Consider the following 25,234-nt stretch of genomic DNA (forward strand, 5'->3'; position numbering starts at 1 on the left):
ATTTAGCCATTTCGCGACTTGGGAAACGAGATGGGCTTTTATGGGGGTTTTACTTTATGTCTTTCCTGCTCTTGTTCTTGACATTGAGTCTTCTCCTGACTACCTAAATATCAGAAATGTATCAGGAAATAACCGTTCTTCAGGCATATGTTCATTTTCATTTCCTAGAACGGCTTGTACAAGCATCTGAATACAGAGCATTTTTGGCAATATTTCTGCCATTTCTTTTCTTTGTTGTCAACAAAGGGCAACAGAAGTATTTTTCATTTCAATCATTTATTTCAACATTTTATAGCATTATAGTAGTAATAGTAGTAGTAATGGTTTATTGTTGTTTCACAAACTTTACAGAATGGCAGAGCCATGGCACCAGACCATGGCTCTGAATTGATCTGTAATTAACAGAATCGTTCCATAAATGGACAGCATTCAACGCCTAAAACAAGATCACATATCAATCAAGTAATTAAAAGAAATACAATAAGTTAAAATACCATATAGTTTAAAACATTAATACTCTCGGCTAGGACAACATAGATTGAACATTGGGTATTAATAAAAGAATATTCATCATGAAAACATCTCGGGGAACAGTCACCAAGTTATGAGTTCAGTATGCGGGTCATGTATGGCACGGCGCTTGTGTAGTATCTAGCTGTTCTGCAGGGTGGTGTGTCCAATTTGTGTGACGTGCGAGTTACCCTGCTGCTTATGTTCCCTCGTGACGGTGGTAGTAGGTGGCGATACTGGGTTGATTGTACAAGCGACTTAGCGAAATCTTTGGTTAGTTTTTCGCGTCGAGACCACAGAGACGGTAATCCGAGCTGGTCACATGCTCTCTTGTATGATGTATAGTGGGTACCAAGAATGATAGCAAATATCATACAAGTATTTAGGTGTATCATGGCAAAAACAAACATCTATAAAGTATTAAAAAGCTTTTCATTTCATAATACTATTATAAATTACATCTCAAATCAAATCTACTGGAATGTTTTTTCTATCGTTATATTCTTTGTGTGGTAATATCTAGAATGCACAGATACTTATAGCTTTGTGTATAACTTACATACAGTGTTTCTACATTTACAAGAAAGATTACAATTTCATAAAAGACAAAAAAATTGTGCCAGATACGCCAATATGTACAGCCATTAAAATTCTATGTGCGCAATAATATAAAATATGAACAGTTTCACTTCATAACACAATAAATACTTCGTTATATTAAGCTTATATAATATAGATTGAAGTTAGCTTTGTGATAACAAAATGCTTGTCTTAAATATATGTTTGTAATTTTCTTTCCAAACTTCCGTTTCAAAAGTTGGTCCCTGTCACAATAAAAATACACAAAAGAAAAGCATTTGGCCTCTGTAACATTGTTTCATATATAATATTGATCCTGGTACTAAAATTGTGACTCGATTGTGACTCCAGTGTACAAAATACTTTTTTGAACCAGGTTGCCCAGTGGGCAACCTACGGCAAAAATTAGGTTGCCCATCAGAATTTTAGGCTGCCCCACCTATAAGTTACTACTTTCCTCAAAATTATGTAATGTTAAAAACATAAGCCTTTGACAATATTTCTAACAGCTTTTAGTAAACTGATACCTAGTAATAGCCATTAATACCTAGAATTAAAAAGCATCTGCCAAATACAGTGGTGCAAGCCAAGTGGGCATGATTTAGGAGGGGGGGCATCCTTAAAATTCAGGTAGCACACTGGGCTACCTAGGTTCAAAATAGGTCGCCCCAAGAAAAATTTGGTTGCCCGGGGCAACTGGGCAACCAGGTATTTTGCACGCTGGACTCCCACCTACCCTGTCAATCTATCGACTAAAGATTATATCCTTTAGCTGACAATCAGTATTCACAATATGTATTGATAATTCTAAACTTTTCATTTGATATCATAAAAATTGAATATGATTGCCTTTCATTTTCATTCTAAACTTCCATGTGTTTCAAATTGCATGTAATTCCAAAACCAAAGTATTTCAGCCACAATATAATAAACTTGGCCTTTTTGAATAAGTCTTGTAAGAATTTGGTCATAAGTATCATGTTTTGTATCATGTATTCAAGTATTTAACAACATATGAAAAAGCACTTTGTCTTAACATGTATACCAACTACTCAGGTCTTTTTGCTACGTAGTATGTCTCTCCATTGTGTAAAGAAGCCAACTGAGGTGGTTAGGACATGTACATTGTACATATTCAGATGCCGGAAGATAAAGACGTGAAAAGAATCTGAAACTGGAAACCCCAAAATAAAAGACCAGCCGGCAGGCCAAGAAAAAGATGCTTGGACCAGATTATTCAAGTCACAAGACAAGAGGAGCCAGACTTCCGAGTAGTCAAGGAAATAGCTGAAGACAGAACAGAGTGGGAAAGACTCAGCCTAAGAGGCTGACAACTTACACGCTAGTTCCTCAAGTCAGAGTACCAAAACCAAAATCCAACTCTCAGAAAAGGCGCTTTCTGTACAGAATGTCTCAATTGTGGAATAACACAGGCGGCAACTAGCAAAGTACTGGACTGTAAATAGTGTATTAAGGAATTGTGTTAAGTTTGCCGCATACTGTTCACTTTGTAATGTTTTTATAAAGACATCAGGATAAGAAGGAGGAGGTGAGAAGAAGTATGTCCGAGACCCCTCCAGAATTCAGCATTTCAAAACCCCCTAATAGTCTGGAGATTGAGACTAACAATAAGATATCATCATCATGGCAGCTCGTGTGCTGGCGGCGGTGGCGGCCAGCTTTCCCTCAGTCCCTGTAGGAAATCCAGGCTGCTCTCATACTCATTCCCACCAGGGGGCGTTCCAGAACTGTCCTCGCTGCTCGGCGACTCGTAGAACGTGGTCGGGGACGGCGTGGGAATCTCGTACACGTTTTCCGAGGACTGCACGAAGGGCCGGGTGCGCGTACGTGCTTCTAAACCCAGGACGGTATTCTTGTTCTCGAACACGACATCCGGCATCTCGACTACCTGTTGTCTGTTGTTCTGTTGTTTCCTGTTTGTAAACAAAAACAACAACAATTAAGACAGAAGAGACTTCAAATCTAGGGCAGTAAATATATTTTGTCATACACTATGCTTAAATATGTTTAACACATTCCTGATGACCATCTGAGGTCAAAACCCTGTCAATCAAGTGAAAGAAACGGTGAAACCCAACTGCCCACTCACTTTGAAACCCAAACATACAAACCTAGCATACGATATAGCCACCTAAAACAATACTTCTGTCCCAGAGGTAACAAGATCAAATATTGTATTAAGCTAAATTGGACACATCTTCAAGGTGACTGAGTCAAATTAAGTTGGAGTCAAATTTGAAAAATGTCATGTGACAAGCAAATCCAAATGTTTACAAATCTAGAAGACATTGTTAAAGTTCAAACAGTCAGCTTGGTAACTGTGTAAAATGCTCTACAATGAGGCCATGTTGATTTGATTATATGGATGACATCCTCCGGGAGCCCAAAAACTGATGCGCGCGTGCGAATAAAAAAAAGTTTTGCAAAAAAAAAAAGAAGTTCTTATATTGTAACTTATGGTATATTTTTGCTCATTTTGCAACTGTTTTGTACGATTTACAGTATGGTTGAAAACTTTTTTTTATAGGAAACGGCCGAAAATTCATGCGCGCGCGGATGTCATCCATATAATCAAATCAACATGGCCTGACATAAAAAACATAGACGCACCTTTTGGTTAGAACAATGGCCAGCAGCATTATACAGAGCACCAGCACTACTACACCTGCACCTACTGCTATCCCTATTATCAGCACCCAGTTGGTATCTGTAATAACAAGGATTTAATTTGACGAAGGACATTGTTGTAAATAGTTTCAACTGGTGGCAAGAATTAGAAAATTAGGAGAGGGAGAGAGAGAGAGAGAGAGAGAGCGAGGAACAGAGAGAGACCCAGAGAGACAGAGAGAGAGAGAGAGATCTGAGTCAAATGTATGTTACTAAAATTTTCTATGACTTGTTTGTTTGTTTTATATAAAATCAACAATATAGGTTCTGGAACTATTGTGCCACCACAAACTACCAGAATGTAAACAAACATGGCTGACTGTGTTTCTAGCTTTTATTCACACTTGTAAGGTGTCATATTTTGGCAACACCACTTCCCCAATTACACTAACCTTTGCAATGGAGTAGCATTGGTTCAACTTACTTTGCAAAAAAAAATGACCAGAAAATTTACTTTTTGTATTGTCCTCAGTGTTACATAATACATCTTTAAAGAAGAACGAGAAAGGTGACATTTGCAAAGCAATTTTGCATTATGTTCACCTTCACATATGGTCTGCTCTGTTAATTCTTACTCAAACACATCGTATTTCATTATATGGCGACAGAAGTCTAAATTCCTCCTGCTATAAAATTACAACATGATGTAACACAACACTAGTTACCATGGTGATAAAGCTGTCTGATTCAGGTCATTGACCTTTTGTGCTTGGAGAAGAGGAAACAGCAAAAAGAATGTTTTCCTTCGGTAAACATGATAAAGATTGATACAATAATGAGTCAGACCTACCAAAGTCTTGATGAGTGTGAGGTTCTATGAGTAGATCATCCTTAGGTGGCCAGCAGGCTTCTCTCCATTCAGCTGACTCATTATAAACAACTGTACGGTTAACAGCTGTGGGCAACAAGCATTAAAACAGCTTAATACATGTAACTCATAATTATAATAACACGTAGATCTCATAATCATGAGTCCGTAAGCATGTTGAGCATAATGTTATCAACGGTAAATGATGTTAAATTAAAATCATTCAAAACGTGGACATGCCTTAAAGTGACCTTGAACTGACCTTGATATGTCATGACGAAACCAGCTGCAGTCTTACTTGACGCAGACCGGAAGGAGATGTGTAACGTTTCCGCACAGCTGACAGCAATATCCGGTATGACGTCACCGACGAAGGTCGTCCTGAATCCCGCGGCGGGATCTTCCATCGCGATGACGTCACCGTCAGACAGTTGCAGCATGGTGAAGTCCAGGTCGATCACGTGATGTTCAGGGACCGTGACGGTCCACGTGCACGTCACGTGTTTGGTGTAGTTTCCGGGGAAACCAGGGGAGTAGATGACACCCTCTGTATCTGTCCAGTTCCCGCCACAGGCCCCTATAGTAGCTGTAAATACATTATGCAAATCATATGTAAATTAGGGCAAAGTATGCAAATCATGTCATGTCACATGTGTGATGTAGTTGCAGGGGAAACTAGGGGAGTAGATGAAGCCTTCCCTATCTGTCCAGTTCCCATTACGGCCCCCCATAGAAGCTGGAAATATATTATGCAAATTTCATGCAAATCAAAATACACTATGCAAATTATATGCAAATGTATGCAAACACATAGATGGTATTTTGGACTAAGGGAACTATAAACTAGTTATTCAAAAATTAAAGCCTATTCTTATTCCTATTCCAAGACGGTCTGAAAACCAGAACAGGGGCTATGTATAATGTTCAGAAGCTCCAACAGGACATGGGTTAGAGACATCAGATGCAGTTTCAGGGCAAAACTAAAATGTTCTGGATGAAAAATTCTGTATAATATTGACATGTAAGGCTATTTCTTAGCACATTTTTTTCAGAATTTCATACTCGACGCATTTAAAACAGCTCAAAACAAGCTACATGGCGCATCTCTTCGTTTTTTGGGTACCACTCACAAATAGAGCTAGAATCAGCCTACAATAGAAAACAAGCAACCGTTTTCAATCAGTGACATCGCATTTTTGCCTCACAGATATCAGTATGCTATGGGATAGGATAGATTCAACTTACTACATTAAAAGATTGACCAGAAAATTAACTTTGCATCCAGTTTTGCCACCTGAAATTGCTTTGAATGCCTTTAAGTATAAAATCCCCCCGTACCATCATATATGGTGAGCCTGTTGCTGTTTTCCAGGTAGCCGCTCCCGCACACTTGGTCTGGATCCCCGGCACACTGGTCCTGACACTCACGGTCCTTACGCCGGTTTCCCAGCCTTGCGAAATGCTCGTCCTGCCCGCAGAAACACTCCGTCCCTCGCTGGGCGCCGGCGTACTTGTACCCCAGTCCGTGGCAGTGTTGGGTACACATCTGTATGGTCATGGCGAAGGTTCGCAGGTACTCGTGATAGAACACTCGATCATCGGGCAGGAGGAAGTCTCGGTAGCAGCCAAGATATCCGGGGACTGGAATAACACAAAAATGTGTGTTACAACTTTGTTCTTATTGCTCAAAAGTGTAAGAAATACCCATCTGCAGTCTGCATTTTGCAGAGATATTTTCAATATTTCAGAAGAAACATACAATGTTGCAGACTGAAAAAAATCAGGCCAGGGGTTCAATGGTGCTGACTGTTGGCATGATATTGTTTAAGATCTTTTGTGTTTTCTGACAAAATGTATTGACACAATGTATTGTGTACAATGTATATGCCATGTGTATAGGTCTGCACTCATAATTATATGCGTGTATTTGCAGCAAGTATTTCAGAGTAGCAGAAGAAAATTTTGACATCTGCAATATTGCAGAAAAGTGACAAGACACAAAGCCACTGCAACTGGAATAAAGTATATGGTAAAATTGTAATACTGAATAGTTTAAAACAAAGGCAGGTTCAGTCAACAGTTTTTTTGCGTCCACAATATATGCTTGGGTCAACATCAAAATATTTCTGTTAGCTTCAAGTCTAGGCACACAAAAGTGAACCCCTAAGGAACAGGTTGATATTGGCTTCATAAAAGTTGTGCAAATCAATAATAGAACCTATTAGGTTCTGTAGATTGTCGATTAGAGTCTCTCTGTTCTATGTATAAATATGTAGTGTTGCAATTGTTAGGAAGGTATTGTTTTGAGTGTACAATGTATTTGCAAGCTGCTATGAAAACCAAACTTACACCACGTTATTCAGACATAAGAAGCTATCTGTTACTAGAATATGAAGACCATACCTTGTCCAGAACAATAGATATAAAACCTGAAAGTATTTCGGCACCAAGGACAGATGCCGGCAGCTCTCAAATCGCATATTTTGCATAAGCGGGACACTTTACATGCTCCCGTAACCGGGTCCGGTTACAATTTCTTTTTTCCAACCGTTGTTTAGGGTGCATTTGTAAGCAAACACATACCACGTTTTTCTGACACGACAAGCTATCTGCTAATGAAATATGAAGACCATACCTTGTCCAGAACAATAGATATAAAACCCGAAAGTATTTCAGCACAAAGGACAGATGCCAGCAGCTCTCAAATCGCATAATTTGCATAAGCGGGACACTTTACATGCTCCCGTAACCCGGTCCGGTTACAATTTCTTTTCTCCAACCGTTGTTTAGGGTGCATTTGTAAGCAAACACACACCACGTTTTTCTGACACGACAAGATATATGCTAATGAAATATGAAGACCATGGCTTGTCCAGAACAATAGATATAAAACCCGAAAGTATTTCAGCACCAAGGACAGATGCCGCAGCTCTCAAATCGCGTAATTTGCATAACCGGGACACTTTACATGCTCCCGTAACCGGACTTTGCATACAAAATCAAGTGTTTACAATTCCTTTTCTCCAACCGTAGTGCTTCGGAAGCCTACCCTGGATGCCAAACTAGTATCGGGCCGTTAGCCGTTTTCCTTCGGCAGCCAAGAGCCCTTCGCCCGCCTATCTAAATTACCGCTACGGGGAAGTTGATCCCGAGGGGTTTGTCCGGCCCTTTACTACGGCCAGCCAAACTTCCCCCAGGCTAGACTCCCCCGTAGCGGTAGTTTACACCAGCGGGCGAAGGGCTCTTGCGGCCGGGAAAACGAGTTCTGGATTCCAGGGTACGGAAGCCCAGCTTTTGAGACTTACCATGACAGATGACCCCAGCGTCCTGACTGTGATCGCAGAAGTTGGTCTCCCAGCCCCCGTGCGCACACTCCCCCAGGTTGTCCTCGGACCCGTCACACCGCAGCTCGCTCAGCCAGATCCGCCCGGACCCGTGACGGAACCGCCCGCCGCCGTGCGCCCACATCGCCCCCGGGAACCCCAGCTGCCGACACGCCACCTGACAGGGCAGAACATGGCTTCGTTATGGTAGCAGAACACAGTTTTCGCCCTATGGGGATTTCTATAGTTAAAGCCCCGGTCACACTGGGCGAACTTTGCTGGAGCGTTCCTTGAACGGTGAATAAAATTCATCACCGCTCGAAACCGCTCAAGGCCCGGTCACACTGGCCGAACTTTGCTGGAGCGTTCCTTTAACGGTAGGGACGGGGTCCGAATTTCGACAACCCTCGTCACCGCGCCCAAAATGTGGGGGAAAAATAAAAACACGGGCGTTGACTTAGCGGTGTACCGCTGAAGCCGACGTTGCTTTAGCGTTGGTTTAGCGGTAGCGAACGTTGGTATAGCGGTGACGCAAGCGTTGGTATAGCGGCGTTCTGCGCATGCGGTTTAGCGGCATACCGCTTGTGACTACGGAGTTGAACGGATCGTTTTGTAGTAGTACAAGTTCTATTCTTGACTACGTTATTTAATTAATAATGAAAATAAAACTTTGCAGATTGCAAACTTCCCCTGTGACCCCAATAAAGTGATTGTCCGTGTGACCCTTCTTTGAACATTCTACGTGTGGCCCCAAAATAATTGCACACTAGTGCACCAATCATAGCAAGTCTCTCAGCATCCAGGGTGATACAGTTTTACTGTAACTTTTACTGTAACTTCGAGCAAATTCGATATAGATGAGGCAGCTCGATTCCAAATGAGCACCTGGTCCATTTCTCACCGTACTTATAGCCAAATTCTGGTCCCGCTCCGACACCTCTATACCAACGCCAAACCAAAGTTCATTGCCGACATGGATCGCTGCTTCAACGCCTGACACCGTTCCAGCAACCCCGTGTCCGCTCGTAAAACGCTTGCAACCGCTCCAGCGAAGTTTGTGCAACGTTTGTGCAACGTTTAATCGCCGCCCGGGCAACGCTGGCGAAGCAGCGGTGGTCAAGCGTTCAAGATTTCTGCGTTGGTCTAGCGGACCCAAGCGTCCACGAACTTGCGTCTAGCGATGCCAAACTTTGACTGGGCGTTGGTGGAGCGGGGGTGAACTTTGCCGGAGCGGAAAATTTCCCTCTCCTCACCGCTCGCAATATTTTGTGCAGCTCAAAACTTTCGGAGCGGTAGGAGGGCCCCTCCAGAAACATCAGCGGTGGCCGGGCGTACACGGCGTTGCTTTAACGGGGGCCAACTTCTGTTTAGCGGTGGTGAGCGGTTTCGAGCGGTGATGAATTTTATTCACCGTTCAAGCAACGCTCCAGCAAAGTTCCGCCAGTGTGACCGGGCCTTCACCACCGCTAAATAGAAGTTGGACCCCGTTAAAGCAACGCCGTGTACGCCCGGCCACCGCTGATGTTTCTGGAGGGGCCCTCCTACCGCTCCGAAAGTTTTGAGCTGCACAAAATATTGCGAGCGGTGAGGAGGGGGCAATTTTCCGCCCCGGCAAAGTTCACCCCCGCTCCACCAACGCCCAGTCAAAGTTTGGCATCGCTAGACGCAAGTTCGCAAACGCTTGGGTCCGCTGGGCCAACGCAGAAATCTTGAACGCTGGACCACCGCAGCTTCGCCAGCGTTGCCCGGGCGGCGATTAAACGTTGCACAAACGTTGCACAAACTTCGCTGGAGCGGTTGCAAGCGTTTTACGAGCGGACACGAGGTTGCTGGAACGGTGTCAGGCGTTGAAGCAGCGATCCATGTCGGCAATGAACTTTGGTTTGGCGTTGGTATAGAGGTGTCGAAGCGGGACCAGAATTTGGCTATAAGTACGGTGAGAAATGGACCAGGTGCTCATTTGGAATCGAGCTGCCGTTGAGTTCAGGCCTCATCTATATCGAATTTGCTCGAAGTTACAATAAAACTGTATCACCCAGGATGCTGAGAGACTTGCTATGATTGGTGCACTATTGTGCAATTATTGTGGGGCCACACGTAAAATGTTCATAGAAGGGTCACACGGGCAATCACTTTATTGGGGTCACAGGGGAAATTTGCAATCTGCAAAGTTTTATTTTCATTATTGAGTAAATAACGTAGTCAAGAATAGATTAACAAAAATGATGTTTATTAAAGCTAAAAGTCCCCACACACACAGAACAGAACTTGCACTACTACAAAACGATCCGATCAACTCCGTAGTCGACACACATCACAACCGGTATGGTGCTAAACCGCATGCGCAGAACGCCGCTATACCAACGCTCGCCACCGCTAAACCAACGCTAAAGCAACGCCGGCTTCAGCGGTGCACCGCTAAGCCAACGCCCGTGTTTTCATTTTTCCCCCACATTTTGGGCGCGGTGACGAGCGTTGTCGAAATTCGGCCCCCGTCCCTACCGTTAAAGGAACGCTCCAGCAAAGTTCGGCCAGTGTGACCGGGCCTTAAGGACCCCAAGATGACTCACATCGACGCGGTAAAATTATAGTAGGGTGCACTTCACAAATACGAAAATCGAATATGTTTGAGAAGAAGGTACAAACTACAAAATATCTAGAAACCAAAAAATCCTGTCGGTGTATCTGCTCATAACGTACACTTTGAAATCGCCCTCTACGGACGTGACCTGAACTGCAGCCGACTCACCAGGAAAGCCAGTTGTGTAATACGGCGCATTTATACACGAACTGCAAAACCTTCACAATTCAAATCATGCAGTCTCAAACCCGATACATTTCTACACCACACAGCACAACTTACATCTGGCCGACGCTCTTATCAGGCTTTCTATCCAGCCTTCAAGAATACTCTCTGCACTACTTTCTATGCTCGCGTCACAGACCCCGGGGGTCGCCCATTAATAATAATGAAGTTTATTGCAAATTCATGCCCGGGGGGCTAATTGCTAATCAATACTGTGTGCTGCTACCTTATGGTGGAGGTGGACTGTCTTAAGCCTCGGTCACAACCCGCCGTACGTGCTTTTTGTCCGTACGTTTTTTGGGAGGCTAAGTCTGCTACGTTTTTTCTGAAAACGTGGGGAAGGAGTGGCATCGACGCACGTCACTCGCACGGTTGCGCAAAGTGTAAGAGTGTGGTCTGCACGCCACGTCTGGCCGTGAGCGGTTGCGAGCATCATACGTTGCGCAAGTGGTAAGTGCGTTGTACGTGCTTACAACGTACGATCTCTGTGCGATTGCAACTTTACCGTAAGGAGGTCATACTCACACGTGCTTCCTCCGTACGGTACGTACGGGGCACGCGCGTCGCTCGTACTCGCACGCACGGGTGGTGAATCCGCAGACCGCACGTAGAAAACGTTTTAAATGCACTTAATGTTCTACGGCGTGTCTGCGTGCTCCCAAATCCGTAGGATTCCGTACGGAGGTGGTACTCACCACGCACGGATGCCCTACGTTTGCCCACGTTTTTGCACGTAGACAGCACGCTGAAGCACGTACGGCGGGTTGTGACCGAGGCTTTAGATAAACATACGGCAGGCCTGTATGGCAGTCCTAACAAACTTAGGTGCACACGACTTTGATGAAGGGTTCGTCATGGTCAAACCATGGAGTTTTAAATAGATAACTCCTTGGTGCTATATAACCTCCTTGGTCAACCTGACACACTAAAGCTACGGTAGCCCTTTAGGGACTATCATACTATTAGATAAACCTACTGTAGGTCTACAAGGTTATGAGAGGAAAGGGTTCGTCATGGTCAAAGTATAGACTAAGCTACGGTAGTCCTGTAGAGCAGACACCACATTTGCGTTGCGCAGTAGAGGCCTCAAAATGGGAACGATTGTAGTGTCAAGTTAATACCTTTGAAAATCCTTTTTTCTCCTGAAAGTTTTGGTCCATATTGGAGATTTTTGGGCTGGAAGGCACAGGTAGGGTTTAAATTAAAGTTTCCTACATTGGTCAAGTTTTGTTTAAAATTTCACCAGTTTAGTGGGCGTAGTGAGAGATGTGAGTGGTTAGGTCTTGTCTTGCCAGGCGGATGGATACCATGGAAAATGTAGGTCAAAGTTGAGGTTTTGTTACTATCATCAGCTGTGGCGGGAATTTGAGGTGGTCGACCCCCTGTTTCCTTTCTATTTTTGGGAATCAGACCCTTGTTGCTACCTGGTGCAGAAAAAAATTTGAGATTGAAGTATGGGCAAGTACTTCTAATAGTGTATTTAAGCATGTGTTCCTATGGCCAAATCTATAGTAATAGTACTGTCTGCCCTGAAGGAGCAGTCTTAGATAAATATACGGCAGGCCTGTAGGGGCGATGTACACTGTACATAAGGTAGGTTTACAGGAATGCAATACAAAGTTGACATATGTTGCTAATATTTCTGAGTTTTTAACGTGTAGAACGGGTTTGTCATGGCCAAGGTACGGTAAATTTGGATGAGACATTTTTAAAAGCAAGTTTAACCCCTCTTCATTCACGTTTTATTCCTCTGAAATTAAGTTTTTCCTTAAAATCCTAGAGAACGTCCACAAGAGCTTGACCTTGAACTTTGACCTACCTCTGCGTCCTTGATCCCCCAGCGGTCGTCGCAGACCGTCCCCCACTGCCGCCCCATGATGTCCTTGTCTCTGACCTCCAAACGACCTTCAAATGGGTTCCGCCCATCTACCAGTCTCAGTTCCAACACTGGCAAGAAAAATGGTTCAAAAGAATAAGTCTTAGGTTTATTGATACATTTTAACTTGACTACAAGATTCCTGTCAAATTGGCGTACAAGTTTGATAGACTAGAACTGGCAACTGAGTACAATCAAATTAATGTTTCATGAAGTTTTTCATGAGATTGGTACCAAAGACAATTAGATTTAGGATAAGGCCACACAAAGTAAATTTTATGGATGACGTCCGCGCGCGCATTGATTTTGGCCTGTTCCTAGAAAAACAAACAAGAAATTCCGCTTCCTGTAACTATGACCAAAGAGTCACGACAGTGCCGCAAATCGTCAGATTGACGTGAAACCTGTAACGCGAAAACAGGACAGGACGACAACTGCTGTTCCACCTGATTTATTGCTGTTTTGATGATGAATAAAAGACTTCTTGCTTGTTACACTGTGTCACCTCATTCAATTTGTGTCCTAACATTTGTTGTCTCTTAGTATATTTCTAATCTAGCCATCTTGTTTTTTAGGTCCCTTCTTGTTTTTCTTTCGCCCTCTCGCATTAGATTTAGGGTCATCCATAAAATTTACTTGGTGTGGCCTAACTGAAAATTAACTATATGATTACTTGCCATTCTGGCAACACCATTCATGTGTTTTTCGAGGCTAAATTGGCACAAAATCAAATACAGCACAGCATTGTACGTATTGGACAAGGATTCTTTTTCGAAATTTCTTGAACATGAAATATATCTGACTCACTGAGTGTAACTACATGTACACGTACACGTACATGTGCCATGTACCGGGATATTGGAGTCTGCAGTTTAGTTATCTGCCTGTAGGTGGCGCTTTTTTCTTGCAAATCAGTCTTTTCTGACAAACAAAATTGCAGTACTAAAAATTCGCTACACCATCAGTCGATCCACCAATCAGCGACGAAAAGGAAGGAAGTGCCCTTTAATACAGACACAAGCCGTTGCCATGGCAACAAAGCCGGTAAATTGTGCGAATCGGACAATAACAACAAACAGTGGCAGGCCCTGTTTTGTCAACAAACGTTGTCATGATAGGGTTTACATGAAGACAGTCCGGGGCCACTTCGCTACGGTACTTGAGCGCACTAAGTTGCCCTTTCTCTGCGTTACTTCAACCGTGTCTAAGCTGGACTATCAGGCGAGTATACCCTTTGAAGAGAAGGGGGTTTCTTGGAATAGTAAGCTGCTTCCATGTAGCCTGGAACCAGACTATAAACTTAAAGGAGCCTGTATTTCAGTAGTCTTTTCTCTGTGTTACTTCAACCGTATCTAAGCTGGACTTTCAGGCGAGTAGTGGTAGACAATCCCTTTGAACAGAAGGGGGTTTCTTGGAATATTTCGCTGCTTCCATGGAGCCTGGAACCAGATTATAAACTGACACCAGTCTGTATTTTTACTTGTCCTTTCTCTGCGTTACTTCAACCATATCTAAGCTGGACTTTCAGGCGAGTAGTGGTAGACAATCCCTCTGAAGAGAATGGGGTTTCTTGGAATATTTAGCTGCTTCCATGTAGACTGGAACCAGACTATAAACTGAAAGGAGCCTGTATTTTAGTAGTCTTTTCTCTCCGTTACTTCAACCGTATCTAAGCTGGACTTGCAGGCAAGTAGTGGAAGAAAATTCCTTTGAAGAGAAGGGGGTTTCTTGGAATATTTGGCTGCTTCCATGTAGCCTGGAACCAGACTATAAATTTAAAGGAGCCTGTATTTTAGTTGTCTTTTCTCTGCGTTATTTCAACTTTATCTAAGCTGGACTTTCAGGCGAGTAGTGGTAGACAATCCCTTTGAAGAGAAGGGGGTTTCTTGGAATATTTGGCCGCTTCCATGGCGCCTGCAACCAGACTATTAACTTGCTTACACTAAGTTACAGCAGTCTGTATTTTAAAGTCTGACCGCAGACTTCATTTAGGCCTATTCTTGCGACAAAGTCACAACAATATTGCGACTTTTGTAAGCTTTTGTAGAAAATCGACAAAAAGGATACATAAGACGGTTAAAACGAAGTTGTGGGAAAGTATTATACCAAACAGTAGAGGGATATGGGGTAAAAATGCAGAACTTAGGAGCTATTGTAAAACTAAGAACGTTTAAACGTTAGAAATGTGAAATGAAAATACGGGTATCTTTGATACAACTGCAAAACATTAACGTATTCAATGAGCTTAAAGTGTGCCGTACTTTACCCTTGAATAATCCCTAAAGTTGACTGTTTGAATCACATGCAAGACAAGTGATTAGCCCATTCACAGTCGTCTTTTTGTCCGACCTGACACGGTTTGATCTATTAGACTATGTGTTACTCTTTGAGATCGTGTCAAGTAACGGAACAACATGTGCTCGGGTCACCGAGATAAGCCCTGGTAACAACCCGCCGTACGTGCTTTTTCTCCGTACGTTTTTTGGGAGGCTACGTCCGCTACGTTTTTTTCTGAAAACGTGGGGAAGGAGTGGCGTCGACGTACGTTACTCGCACGTCACTCGCACGGTTTTGCTAGTTGTAAGAGTGTGGTCTGCACGCCACGTCTGACCGTGAGCGGTTGTGTGCATGGTTCGTTTCGTAAGTGGTAAGTGAGTTGTACGTTCTTACAACGTACGATCTCTGTGCGATTGCAACTTTACCGTAAGGAGGCCGTACTCACACGTGCTTCTTACTTACGGTTCGTACGGATGCCCTACATTTACCCACGTTTTTGCACGTAGACAGCACGCAGAAGCACGTACGGCGGGTTGTGACCGAGGCTACAGTTACGTGTATTATGATACATAACTTCAGACTGTCTGCTATGCCAGCATGACCTAGTCTCCACCAGACTCCTTTTGCAGGCTGAATAAATAGTAGAAATCGGCCTAAAAAGGGGGATATAATTGGCCAGAGGAGTTGGACTAGCCTCTACCAGGCTTGGGTAGGCGGCTGGAAAGAGTTGAAATCGGCCAAATAGAGAGATAAGCATGCCAAGGGAGTTTGTCCGTTGAGAGAACATTTTTGGGGTGCGGCGAAATGTTCTCTCAACGGACAATTAACTCCCTTGGCATGCTTATCTCTCTATTTGGCCGGTTTCTACTCTTTCCAGCCGCCTACCCAAGCCTGGTAGAGGCTAGAGTCGGACGCCCGGAGAAGATTTTTTCTACTATTTATTCAGCCTGCAAAAGGAGTCTGGTGGATCGAGACTAAGTACGACCATCCGACCAACTCAAGTCAGTCGTCCTAAGCGGGTCTTGGACCTCCGTCCACTAATTATAAAACGTATAGAATCTCATGCAAACTTACGGTCATACCTTACCTCTGTACATGAAGTCTGGCAATGGTAGCAAGGAGTTAACACAGACAATTTGTTAGTATAGTTAGTATAGCATTATCAGGCATAGGAGGAGGTTAGTTCATTCATTCACAAAAACTCATTCATAAATGCACTCTTCCACTCACTCACTCATTATGCAATTCCGTTAGTCATTTATTCTGTTATTCATCGACCATTACATGTATGTTGTTTTAAAGGTTTTCTGTCTTTCTTTCTTTCTTTCTTTCTCTCTCTCTCTCCCTCTCTCTCTCATAGCGTTCAACAATACGTATTTCATAGACCAGAAGTATTGAGCCCTTGCTCGCTTTCTCTCTGCCTCTCTGTCTGTCTCTCTCTCTTTCTCTCTCTCTGTTTCTCTGTCTCTCTGTCTCTTTCTTTCTGTCTCTGTCTCTTTCTCTCTCTGTCGGTCTCTCTCATCTCCCTCCCCCTCTCTCTGTCTCTCTGTCTCTTTCTCTCTCTCTCTCTCTGTGTCGGTCTCTCTCATCTCCCTCCCTCTCTCTCTCTATCTCTATCTCTGTCTCTCTTTCTCTCTATCGGTCTCTCTCCTCTCCCTCCCTCTCCCCCCCTCTCTTTCTCTCCCTCTCTTTCAACCCTCCCAGTGTCCAACCCAACAGTAGTATTTGATAGACCAGATGTTCGCAGAGTCCTGACAGCAAGTGACAAAAGCCCGAAGTGGGAGGGCGACCCGAAGTGACCCGTAGCCCGGCTGAAATGCCGGCTTCTTGTGGCGCTGTCAGCGGCAATAATGGGCGCGTCGTTAGTGATTTATACCGTCAGGAGAACGGCCATATGCGGAGGGTAACGACAAGGTGACAATGGTATAGGAAGTGGACACTTTGTATTGTTTACAGTGGTGTATGTAAGGATAGATCTATTTTAGGAAACAAAATTGCAGGCTGCCTCAAATGAAAGATAGCCTCCACCAGGCCTTTCTACGGGAATACGGATCGTAGAATTCGGCAAAAAAGAGAGTAAAATTGGCCAGGGGAGTCCTGGCACGGGAAGGTTTGTTTCTTTCCCTCCTGCGCTGCCAGTCAAACCTACAAGGCGGCCAAACTCCCCTGGCAAATATTATCCTATATATAGCCAGCGTAGTTAGTCTGATAGAGACTAAATGAAGGAATAAATATAGTTAAAATGGACAACTTTGAAAAAAGATGTCTATGCTACAAAGATGTGTAAAATACAGTTCACAGTTCATTCTATTTGTATTGTTTACAGTGGTGTATGAAAGGATAGATCTATTTTAGGGAACAAAATTGCAGGCTGCCTCAAATGAAAGATAGCCTCCACCAGGCCTTTCTACGGGAATACGGATCGTAGAATTCGGCAAAAAAAGAGAGTAAAATTGACCAAGGGAGTCCGGCCGCGGGGAGGTAGTTTCTTTCCCTGCGCGGCCAGTCAAACCTACAAGGCGGCCAAACTCCACTGGCAAATATTCTCCTATATATTGCCAGCGTAGTTAGTCTGGCAGAGACTAAATGAAAGAATAAACATAGTTAAAATGGACAACTTTGAAAAAATCTAAGTCTAAGCTATAAAAAGGTTTTTTACATGTGTAAAATACAGTTTTTTACATGTGTAAAATACAGTTCACAGTTTATTCTATTTAATTGTGCAAAGCCGTCGTTAGTGATTTATACCGTCAGTAGAAGGGCCATATGCGGAGGGGAAAGTCAAGGTGACAATGGTATAGGAAGTGAACACTTTGTATTGTTTACAGTAGTGCGTGTATCCATCTATTTTAGGAAACAAAACGTATTCCGCTGCTTACAGAAAAGAATGCACCCTGAAGCTATTTTAGACGTTTTAACTTAAGCTAAACGCGTTTTGCAGCACAGACCTACTATTAGTTTTATTTGTGTTGTCTATTTTACCTTTCCTTCTCATTTTTATCTGCAGCTAGCCCTCTGTGTAAGACCTTGCTACAATTTTACCATTTTAAAAGCTCGAACCTGTCTCGTTAACAGACCCTATGACCCGTGGTTGTACCCTCAATGTTTCGGGATGTTTTCCTGTGGCTACTCTGGTCTTAAGAGACTTCGTCAAGCTGCATCAACAGTCGGTAAATCTTTTATTTTCCCTCGGCGTTTTTCTGACACGGATTGATGACTTCCAAAAGTGTGGTGAGTTGGGGACAGTTCTTTAATTCTCAATCGCAGTGTTATGTATAAAGAAACTGCCGATTTTAAAATTGATTTTTTTTTTTTTTTTGTTTACTCATAAAATATTCAAATCGGCCAGCTGTCCGCTTTTAACTGAGGTCATGAGGGAAGAGTTAGGGATACAAAATATTATATAATAATATATAATAACAACTTGAAAATACAGATTACATGGTTTAAGTCCTAACAAATCCAACATACATTGAAATCGCTCGGTCAATGAGTCAAGCTATTAATCAATTTATCGATCAACTAACTAACTATTCAATCGATTAGCCAATCAGATCTAGCTATTAATCAATTGGTCGATCAACTAACTAACTAATCAATCCATTAGCCAATCAGATCTATCTTTCAACTCGTGGTGAGGTGCATCAATATTGAAATTCAAGTAGTAACTCAACGTTTGGGACTGATGAAAAAGCTACATAAAAAATAGTACAAACCAAAACCTTACATCTGCTTGGAGTTGAAATTGCTTATACAGATCTCACTTTGTACGACGGTCAAAATCTGTCTCAATGAATTTACAATTTTTTTTAATTCCAACGTGTAATCACCAGACGTGGTGACGGCACACTCAAGTTTTTTCAACTTATATTAATGCCGCCACCAATACAGGGGACAAATACATGACAGGACAGTACTCATTTTCACCTGAGCGAAGTGAGGAAAGTCGTGTAAAGTCAAAGTGCCTTTCCTAAGGGCACAAGATCGGTGGCATGTCAGGACTCGAACCGGGGACTCTTAGTTCCGAGTCGCGCACTCTGCCGCTACGTTTTTCAATTGATAGTTGTTTTTTTTTTTTCATGAAAACAATCATGACAAACAAATCCGATCACGGTATTCTGAAATGAAATTTCTGGGCCACTCTCTCGATCGCTATGAATGGAGAGACCCTGACCGTTGTTCCTTTGAGTTACTCTTTTGAATTGATGTTTGTTTTTCTTCATGAAAATAATAATGACAAACAAATCCGATCACGGTATTCTGAAATGAAATTTCTGGGCCACTCTCTAGATCGATATGAATGGAGAGACCCTGACCGTTGTTCCTTTGAGTTATCCTTTTGAATTGATTGTTGTTTTTCTTCATGAAAATAATAATGAATGAATGAAGACCTTTATTGTACATTGGTGTTCTACAGAACTAAGTACAGGTCGCATGGGTACAGAACATGAACATAAACATATACATTACATACATATGAACATGTAGGAGTGTAAATAAATGTCTAATTTCTATTCTTTTCGGCTTCATCTCGCTTAGTAATGCGGCTGTGAGATTACTTAGAGTAGGTTTATCAAAATTTAAAATGAATACAAATTTCTCTTTACTAGTCAAATATCTGAAGTGGGGAAATATACTTAATACATGGCTAAAAAATATGAGTCTATCTCTACTATACAATTAAGGGGCAATCTATGGTGAAATGTATTTCATCTTCTATTTGGCCTAAACTACAGAATGACAAACAAATCTGATCATGGTACTAGCATTCTAAAATGAAATTTCTGGGCCACTCTCTCGATCGCTATGAATGGAGAGACCATGACCGTTGTTCCTTTGAGTTACCCTTTTGAATTGATGGTTGTTGTTGTTGTTTTTTTTTTCATGAAAATAACAATGACAAACAAATCTGATCATGGTACTAGCATTCTAAAATGAAATTTCTGGGCCACTCTCTAGATCGATATCTGTATCTGTACAGCCGGTATAACCGCCTTTCGGCGTAACACACCAGGCACGCGGCGCGGCGGCAGCTGGCTACATTACACCGATCGACTTGTTACACCTAACCCTTGAATTTCTAGCTCTCTAGACTTTGTTTAAAGCTATCTATTGACAATGCCCCTACTGTACTTGGTGACAGTGAGTTCCACTCTGTATGTGATAGTTCTAGGAAAGAGTGAATTCTTGAACACCTCAATCCTTGGTTGATAACTCTGGTACTTGAAGGCATGGCTATTTCTTGTTCTCTTCTGGGCTGGTATTAGGTACTTAGTAGTTGGGACATCCACCAGCTTATTAGTCATTTTGTACACCATGCATAGTCTTGACATCTTTCTTCTGTCTTCCAGTGAGACCCACTGTAGGTTTCTTTTCATATCCGTGACACTAGCACCTATTTCATAGTTGTTTATACAGAATATTGCAGCTTGATTCTGTACCCTTTCCAGTTTGTCTTTGTCTTTCTTTGTATATGGATCCCATACTGTCGCGGTATATTCTAGGTTCGTTCTTACAAGTGACGTGTATGCAAGTATGAATGGAGAGACCCTGACCGTTGTTCCTGTGGGCACGTGTGTGTTACTGGCGGGAGTCCAAAGGCAAGGCCGGGCCAGGAAGGTGCAATTATTCGTACCGCGACCCAAATCTGGAGAAGGTCGGCTGTTGGCAAACAACACTGTGTCCATGGGGGGATGTTAGCACGGCCTTGGGCGGGATGTAGGTATGGGAGGGAAACGTTTAAGGTAGGAGAAGTCATGAACAAGAACGGAATGAGGAAGAGAGGGAGAGAGAGAGAGAGAGAGAGACAGACAGAGAGAGAGAGAGAGAGATGTGATGGGTGGGATGTAGGTACGGGAGAGAAACGTAATCTCCAAGCAGATCTTTTGGTGGGGGTAAGACAGTATCAAATTGGCCAGTCTGTAACCATTTCCCCACCCAAGTGGTGGTGGTAGCGACAAAAAAGCAAACGATCTTCGACCATCAACCTCTGCTTGGAGAGTAGAGAAACGTTTAACGAAATGAGAGAGGGAGAGAAGGATTTAACCGTCTTCCTGCTGCCTAACCCCATAGATGATAATACTGCCGGGAGAAAGAATGAAAAGAGAAAAAAGGAAAGTACGAAAGAAATCGCAACTGAAGCCGATATGGGACGTCGACCTACATATGTTGTTGCGAAGACCACATATGTGCGCTCTAGAGACAAAGGACCATGTAATATTCATGATAATCTTGTAGAAAATAAGTCATGCATTAATGTGTGACGGAAATATAAACTCTCCTGGTCCCGCCCGTGTCCGGTGTACGGATGGGATAGTCTCAAACACCCAGACGAGTCGGGACATTCTTAGACAGATACACTACTGTCTGGGCAGATTTAGCCCGAGATTAAGAGGAGATCAACTCGACTAATCCGTTTTTAATAAGCCACCTGCTTCCATTGGAATTAGTCTTTGTGTCTCGTTGTGTCTTAACGTTTTAATTCCTGACGATTTAAGTAGTTGAGAATCATACAAAAATATCAGACAACTCATGAAACCTTTTCTATAACCGATATTATAAAGCTATATCTATATTGGATGGATTGCTATAGAATCTATGCAGTTCGATTGACTGGTTTGTGTAATTATGTTTACCGAAGGAAAACATATTGTTTTTGATCTGTTTCCTCTTCTTCTTCTCCTCCAAACCAATAAGGTCAATGACCTGAACCAGATATCATGTTGCAATTTCATAGCAGGAGGGATTTAGACTCCTTTCTGACCATATATATGAATGTGTTTGAGTAAGAATTAACAGAGCAGACCATATGCGAAGGTAAACATTATGCATTTGCTTTGCAAATGTTACCTTTCTAGGTAGTATTAGCCTTGATTTGTGGCCACCAAAAATGATAATTATATAATTTTCCTTGAAAATATCGATCAGGATGACTCAAGTCTGACTCATCTGTGTCAGGAGTCCCTAATTATCATTTACGACCAAGTATAGACTACTTTATCGCCAAGCAGATGTATGGTGTTGTTTTAAATCAATATTTATCGTGTTTCGAGTATGGAGCAAATAGAATGGTACCCAGGCTAATATTTTTTATGTTTACCAAAGGAAAACATATTGTTTTTACTCAATTTCCTCTTCTCTAAACACTAACCTCTGACCTGGCCAATGACATGATTTGTTGACGTCTGTCACCATGGTGACTGGTGTTGGGTTACATAATGTTGCAAACTTCATGGTCTGCTCTGCTCCTATCACCATATACCAGTAGTACATGTATGTGAATGTGTTTGAGTAAGAATTAACAGGGCAGACCATGTCCGAAGGTAAACATTATGCATTTGCTTTGCAAACGTTACTTCTCTAGTTTACCTCTTTCTTTTTTTTTCTTTCAAAAATATACCGTTTGAATTAAAGCTGGTAGAAATTTGAAAGGAGAAAACACACGAAAAAGGACATGACTGATTCGAAGTCTGATAGAATTATGTTTAATTTTGGAGAGAAGTAAGTTCATTTGGGTATTTTGAAATATAACGCGTCACGTATTTGCTGGGTACGGGGCTATTTTGGTGATTTGTTTGAATCTTTTAATAAGTTTTAGGAAAATACTATATTTTTGGTGTTACCTATCTGGAATAGTTTACAAAGCAATAAACTCTGTGTTTTATTCAATAGTGTTAAATACATTATTTAAAGTTCAAAATGTCAAGAAAAGTTCACATCTGTTTATAGCAATCAAAATTCTTACGATTTTTATTATCCAAACAAATTTGACGACTTGGACGGAAACATTCTGATTTAATTAGTGCCTGTGACAGACAGATTTTACGACCTTGTGTGTGTCGCCGTAAAACGTCACAGGATATGACGTCACGACCAGAATCCCCAGGGAGAAGGTGACGTTTCAATGTCACCCCAAAGTCAAAACGTCTGTTGAAACTGAAGTATTTGGGTCAAAACAAGGACACTTCACACATTTTGGAATTTTAGGAATAAGAAAAGAACTGGCATCTGCAATTTTGCAGTCTTACTTAAAAAAAATTCAATCCTAATACGTACAAATATGACCACCGTCTAATATGATATTACTGTATTTTTGATATACACTGTGACCAGTAATCTCTTTGGTATAACCGTGACAAATGATTTTCAATCGATGAAAGACATTTGGTCTTTTTACGAAGATGATTCCTCCAACATTTTACTGTTTTTGTAACCTGTGACAGCTGCCATTCCAACAACGAAGCAGAAAAAAAGATGCATTGCAATGTCTCCTCCCAACATCTGCTTGTAGATAGCCTGGTGTCCAGTCCATCGTGGTTTTGGCGGGTTTTCTTCGGGGCTGCAGGAGCTCTTCCCCGCCCGGCTCAGATAGGTTCCCCGGTAAGTTTTTCACGACGGGAGACTTGTGGTGGGGCTAATCAATCTATCTCCCGTCGTGAAAAACCTACCGGGGGAACCTAGCTGAGTCAGGCGGGGAAGAGCTCCTGCAGGCCCGAAGAAAACCCGACCCAACCACGATGGACTGGACACCAGGCTAGCTTGGAGACAACTCCTGTCTCTAAATGAGAATGAACAGACAAGTCAGGGGGGAGGGGGGTGAATGTTTTTTGTCAGGTTTAATTGGGTTAACCACCCGACCATGACCGATGCGCTCTTCGCGATGCATCTAAATGAGAAACAAATGGTGTTTTCCGTTTTAGTCAGAGTTCAGCCTTGAGGGTTGAAAAGATGTGCCAAAAACAAGTCCCAAGTGTCCTTTTACCCATATTCATTTAGTGCCTCTCTGTCTCTCTCTGTGTTTCTCTGTGTTTCTCTCTCTGTCTCTCTCCCTGTTTCTCTCTCTCTTTCTGTCTCTCTGTCTCTCTCTCTGTCTCTCTCTTTCTCTCTCTCTCTCTTAGGCTCTTACAGACACGTACACATGCGATTTTTTGTCATACGATATTTTTTGTCATGATTTTTTTTTGTCGTGCGATATTTTGTCGTACGATCTTTTGGTGTTCCTTTTTTGGCGTACGATTTTATTGGTGTCCCTTTTTTGTCGTACTATTTTTTTTGTCGTACGATCTGTCGTACGATTGTTTCCCAGGCGACTGACAAGGAACCACGAACCTTTTCGGTTAAAACTGACTACGAATATTGTACGACACGTCCACGAATGTCTCAAGAATGTTCCCGACTTCAATGTCTTAAACCTGCCGTACGACGTACATGTATTAGTATCCCTTTACAGTTTTAGCGATATTACAAAAAAACACATTTAGGTATATCTCACCAGTCTAGTTTATGTCTAACCTTACACTGCGCCAAACATAAGTGAGAATATCTGATTTCAAACTATGAAATTAAATTTCTCCGTGTATTTATTTCATGGTAACGAGAACGATTCTTCGATAGACTGGAATGAAATTTAAGACTTCATTTTCTGAATTAAGACCCGCAAGTCTCGTAATAGAAAAAGACCACTAAGAACAAATCAGGATTTAAAGGCACCCAAAGCCTTACTTAAGTTGAATCCGTACAGCATACTGATATCTGTGAGGAAAAAATGCGATGTTTCTGACGGAAAAGTTTGCTTATCGTATCCTATTTTATGGGTGGTACCCAAAAATAAAGAGAGCTTGTTTGGGCTATTTCAAACCCTAAATGATGACGAAAATGTGCCAAGAAATGGCAGTAAATGTCAATGTATATCAGACAGATTTTCTCATCCAGAATATTTTTGCTTTGCTGCCCTGAAATTACATTGAATGCCTTTAAGAATGACGAGAAACAACATTTTGACTCTCTCTGGCCAGACTAATACTATAATGACAAATAGCTACCTGTCGCCTGGGCCGTCGCTAGTTCGTCGTTTGGCGCCCTCACGAGTCTTAAAAATCAGTTACAACAATTTCTATCAAGTTCAAATCAAATTAAAACCAACAGACGATATTTCAGGTCGATTCTTTACAATCCATGGCGCTGTTTTTGGCGGGACCTTTTTTTACTCTTTGATTCGAGGATTATAGAAACATATTTGGTTGGGATGAGGTTGAGTTGGGGCAACTCTGAGGGATTTCAAACGATAGATGAGGGATCTATGGTAACCATGGCAACGGTTGCCCTTGGTAACCATTCTAATTAATCAGACGGTTAAACCACGGAGTTAGAAGGAAATGGCTAAACTGATCACATGCAACAAGACAATTTATATTGTAAAGCAACATTTAAAACGAAATCACTTCTGTACAACGGCTTTGTTTCCGATAAAATCCTATCTTTATATAGTCTCATTAGTAGGCTATAGGGCTGCATTTTAAGGCTTATAATGTACAAGAATCTGAGTAAAAAAAAAACTAAAGATAAAGCAAAAAAGTGCACTGCAAGCC

General features: G+C 42.1%; 1 protein-coding gene across 1 annotated transcript in view; it reads right to left on the reverse strand.

The window, feature by feature from the left end:
• Nucleotides 1-1,761: 1,761 nt before the first annotated feature.
• Nucleotides 1,762-25,234, reverse strand: part of LOC109479575 (deleted in malignant brain tumors 1 protein-like) — a 25,004-nt gene continuing 1,531 nt past the window's right edge. The window contains exons 2-8 of the mRNA XM_019781565.1: nt 12,534-12,661; nt 7,891-8,086; nt 5,924-6,226; nt 4,848-5,171; nt 4,568-4,672; nt 3,721-3,817; nt 1,762-3,023 (exon numbers count right to left, since the gene is read on the reverse strand). Of these exons, the coding sequence (XP_019637124.1) occupies nt 2,732-3,023; nt 3,721-3,817; nt 4,568-4,672; nt 4,848-5,171; nt 5,924-6,226; nt 7,891-8,086; nt 12,534-12,661 (1,445 nt within the window). The 3' untranslated portion in view covers nt 1,762-2,731. The remainder of the gene's footprint in view (nt 3,024-3,720; nt 3,818-4,567; nt 4,673-4,847; nt 5,172-5,923; nt 6,227-7,890; nt 8,087-12,533; nt 12,662-25,234) is intronic.

The sequence above is a fragment of the Branchiostoma belcheri genome, unplaced genomic scaffold, assembly GCF_001625305.1.
Source record: "Branchiostoma belcheri isolate BF01 breed outbred unplaced genomic scaffold, Haploidv18h27 scaffold49, whole genome shotgun sequence".
Lineage (NCBI taxonomy): Eukaryota > Metazoa > Chordata > Leptocardii > Amphioxiformes > Branchiostomatidae > Branchiostoma > Branchiostoma belcheri.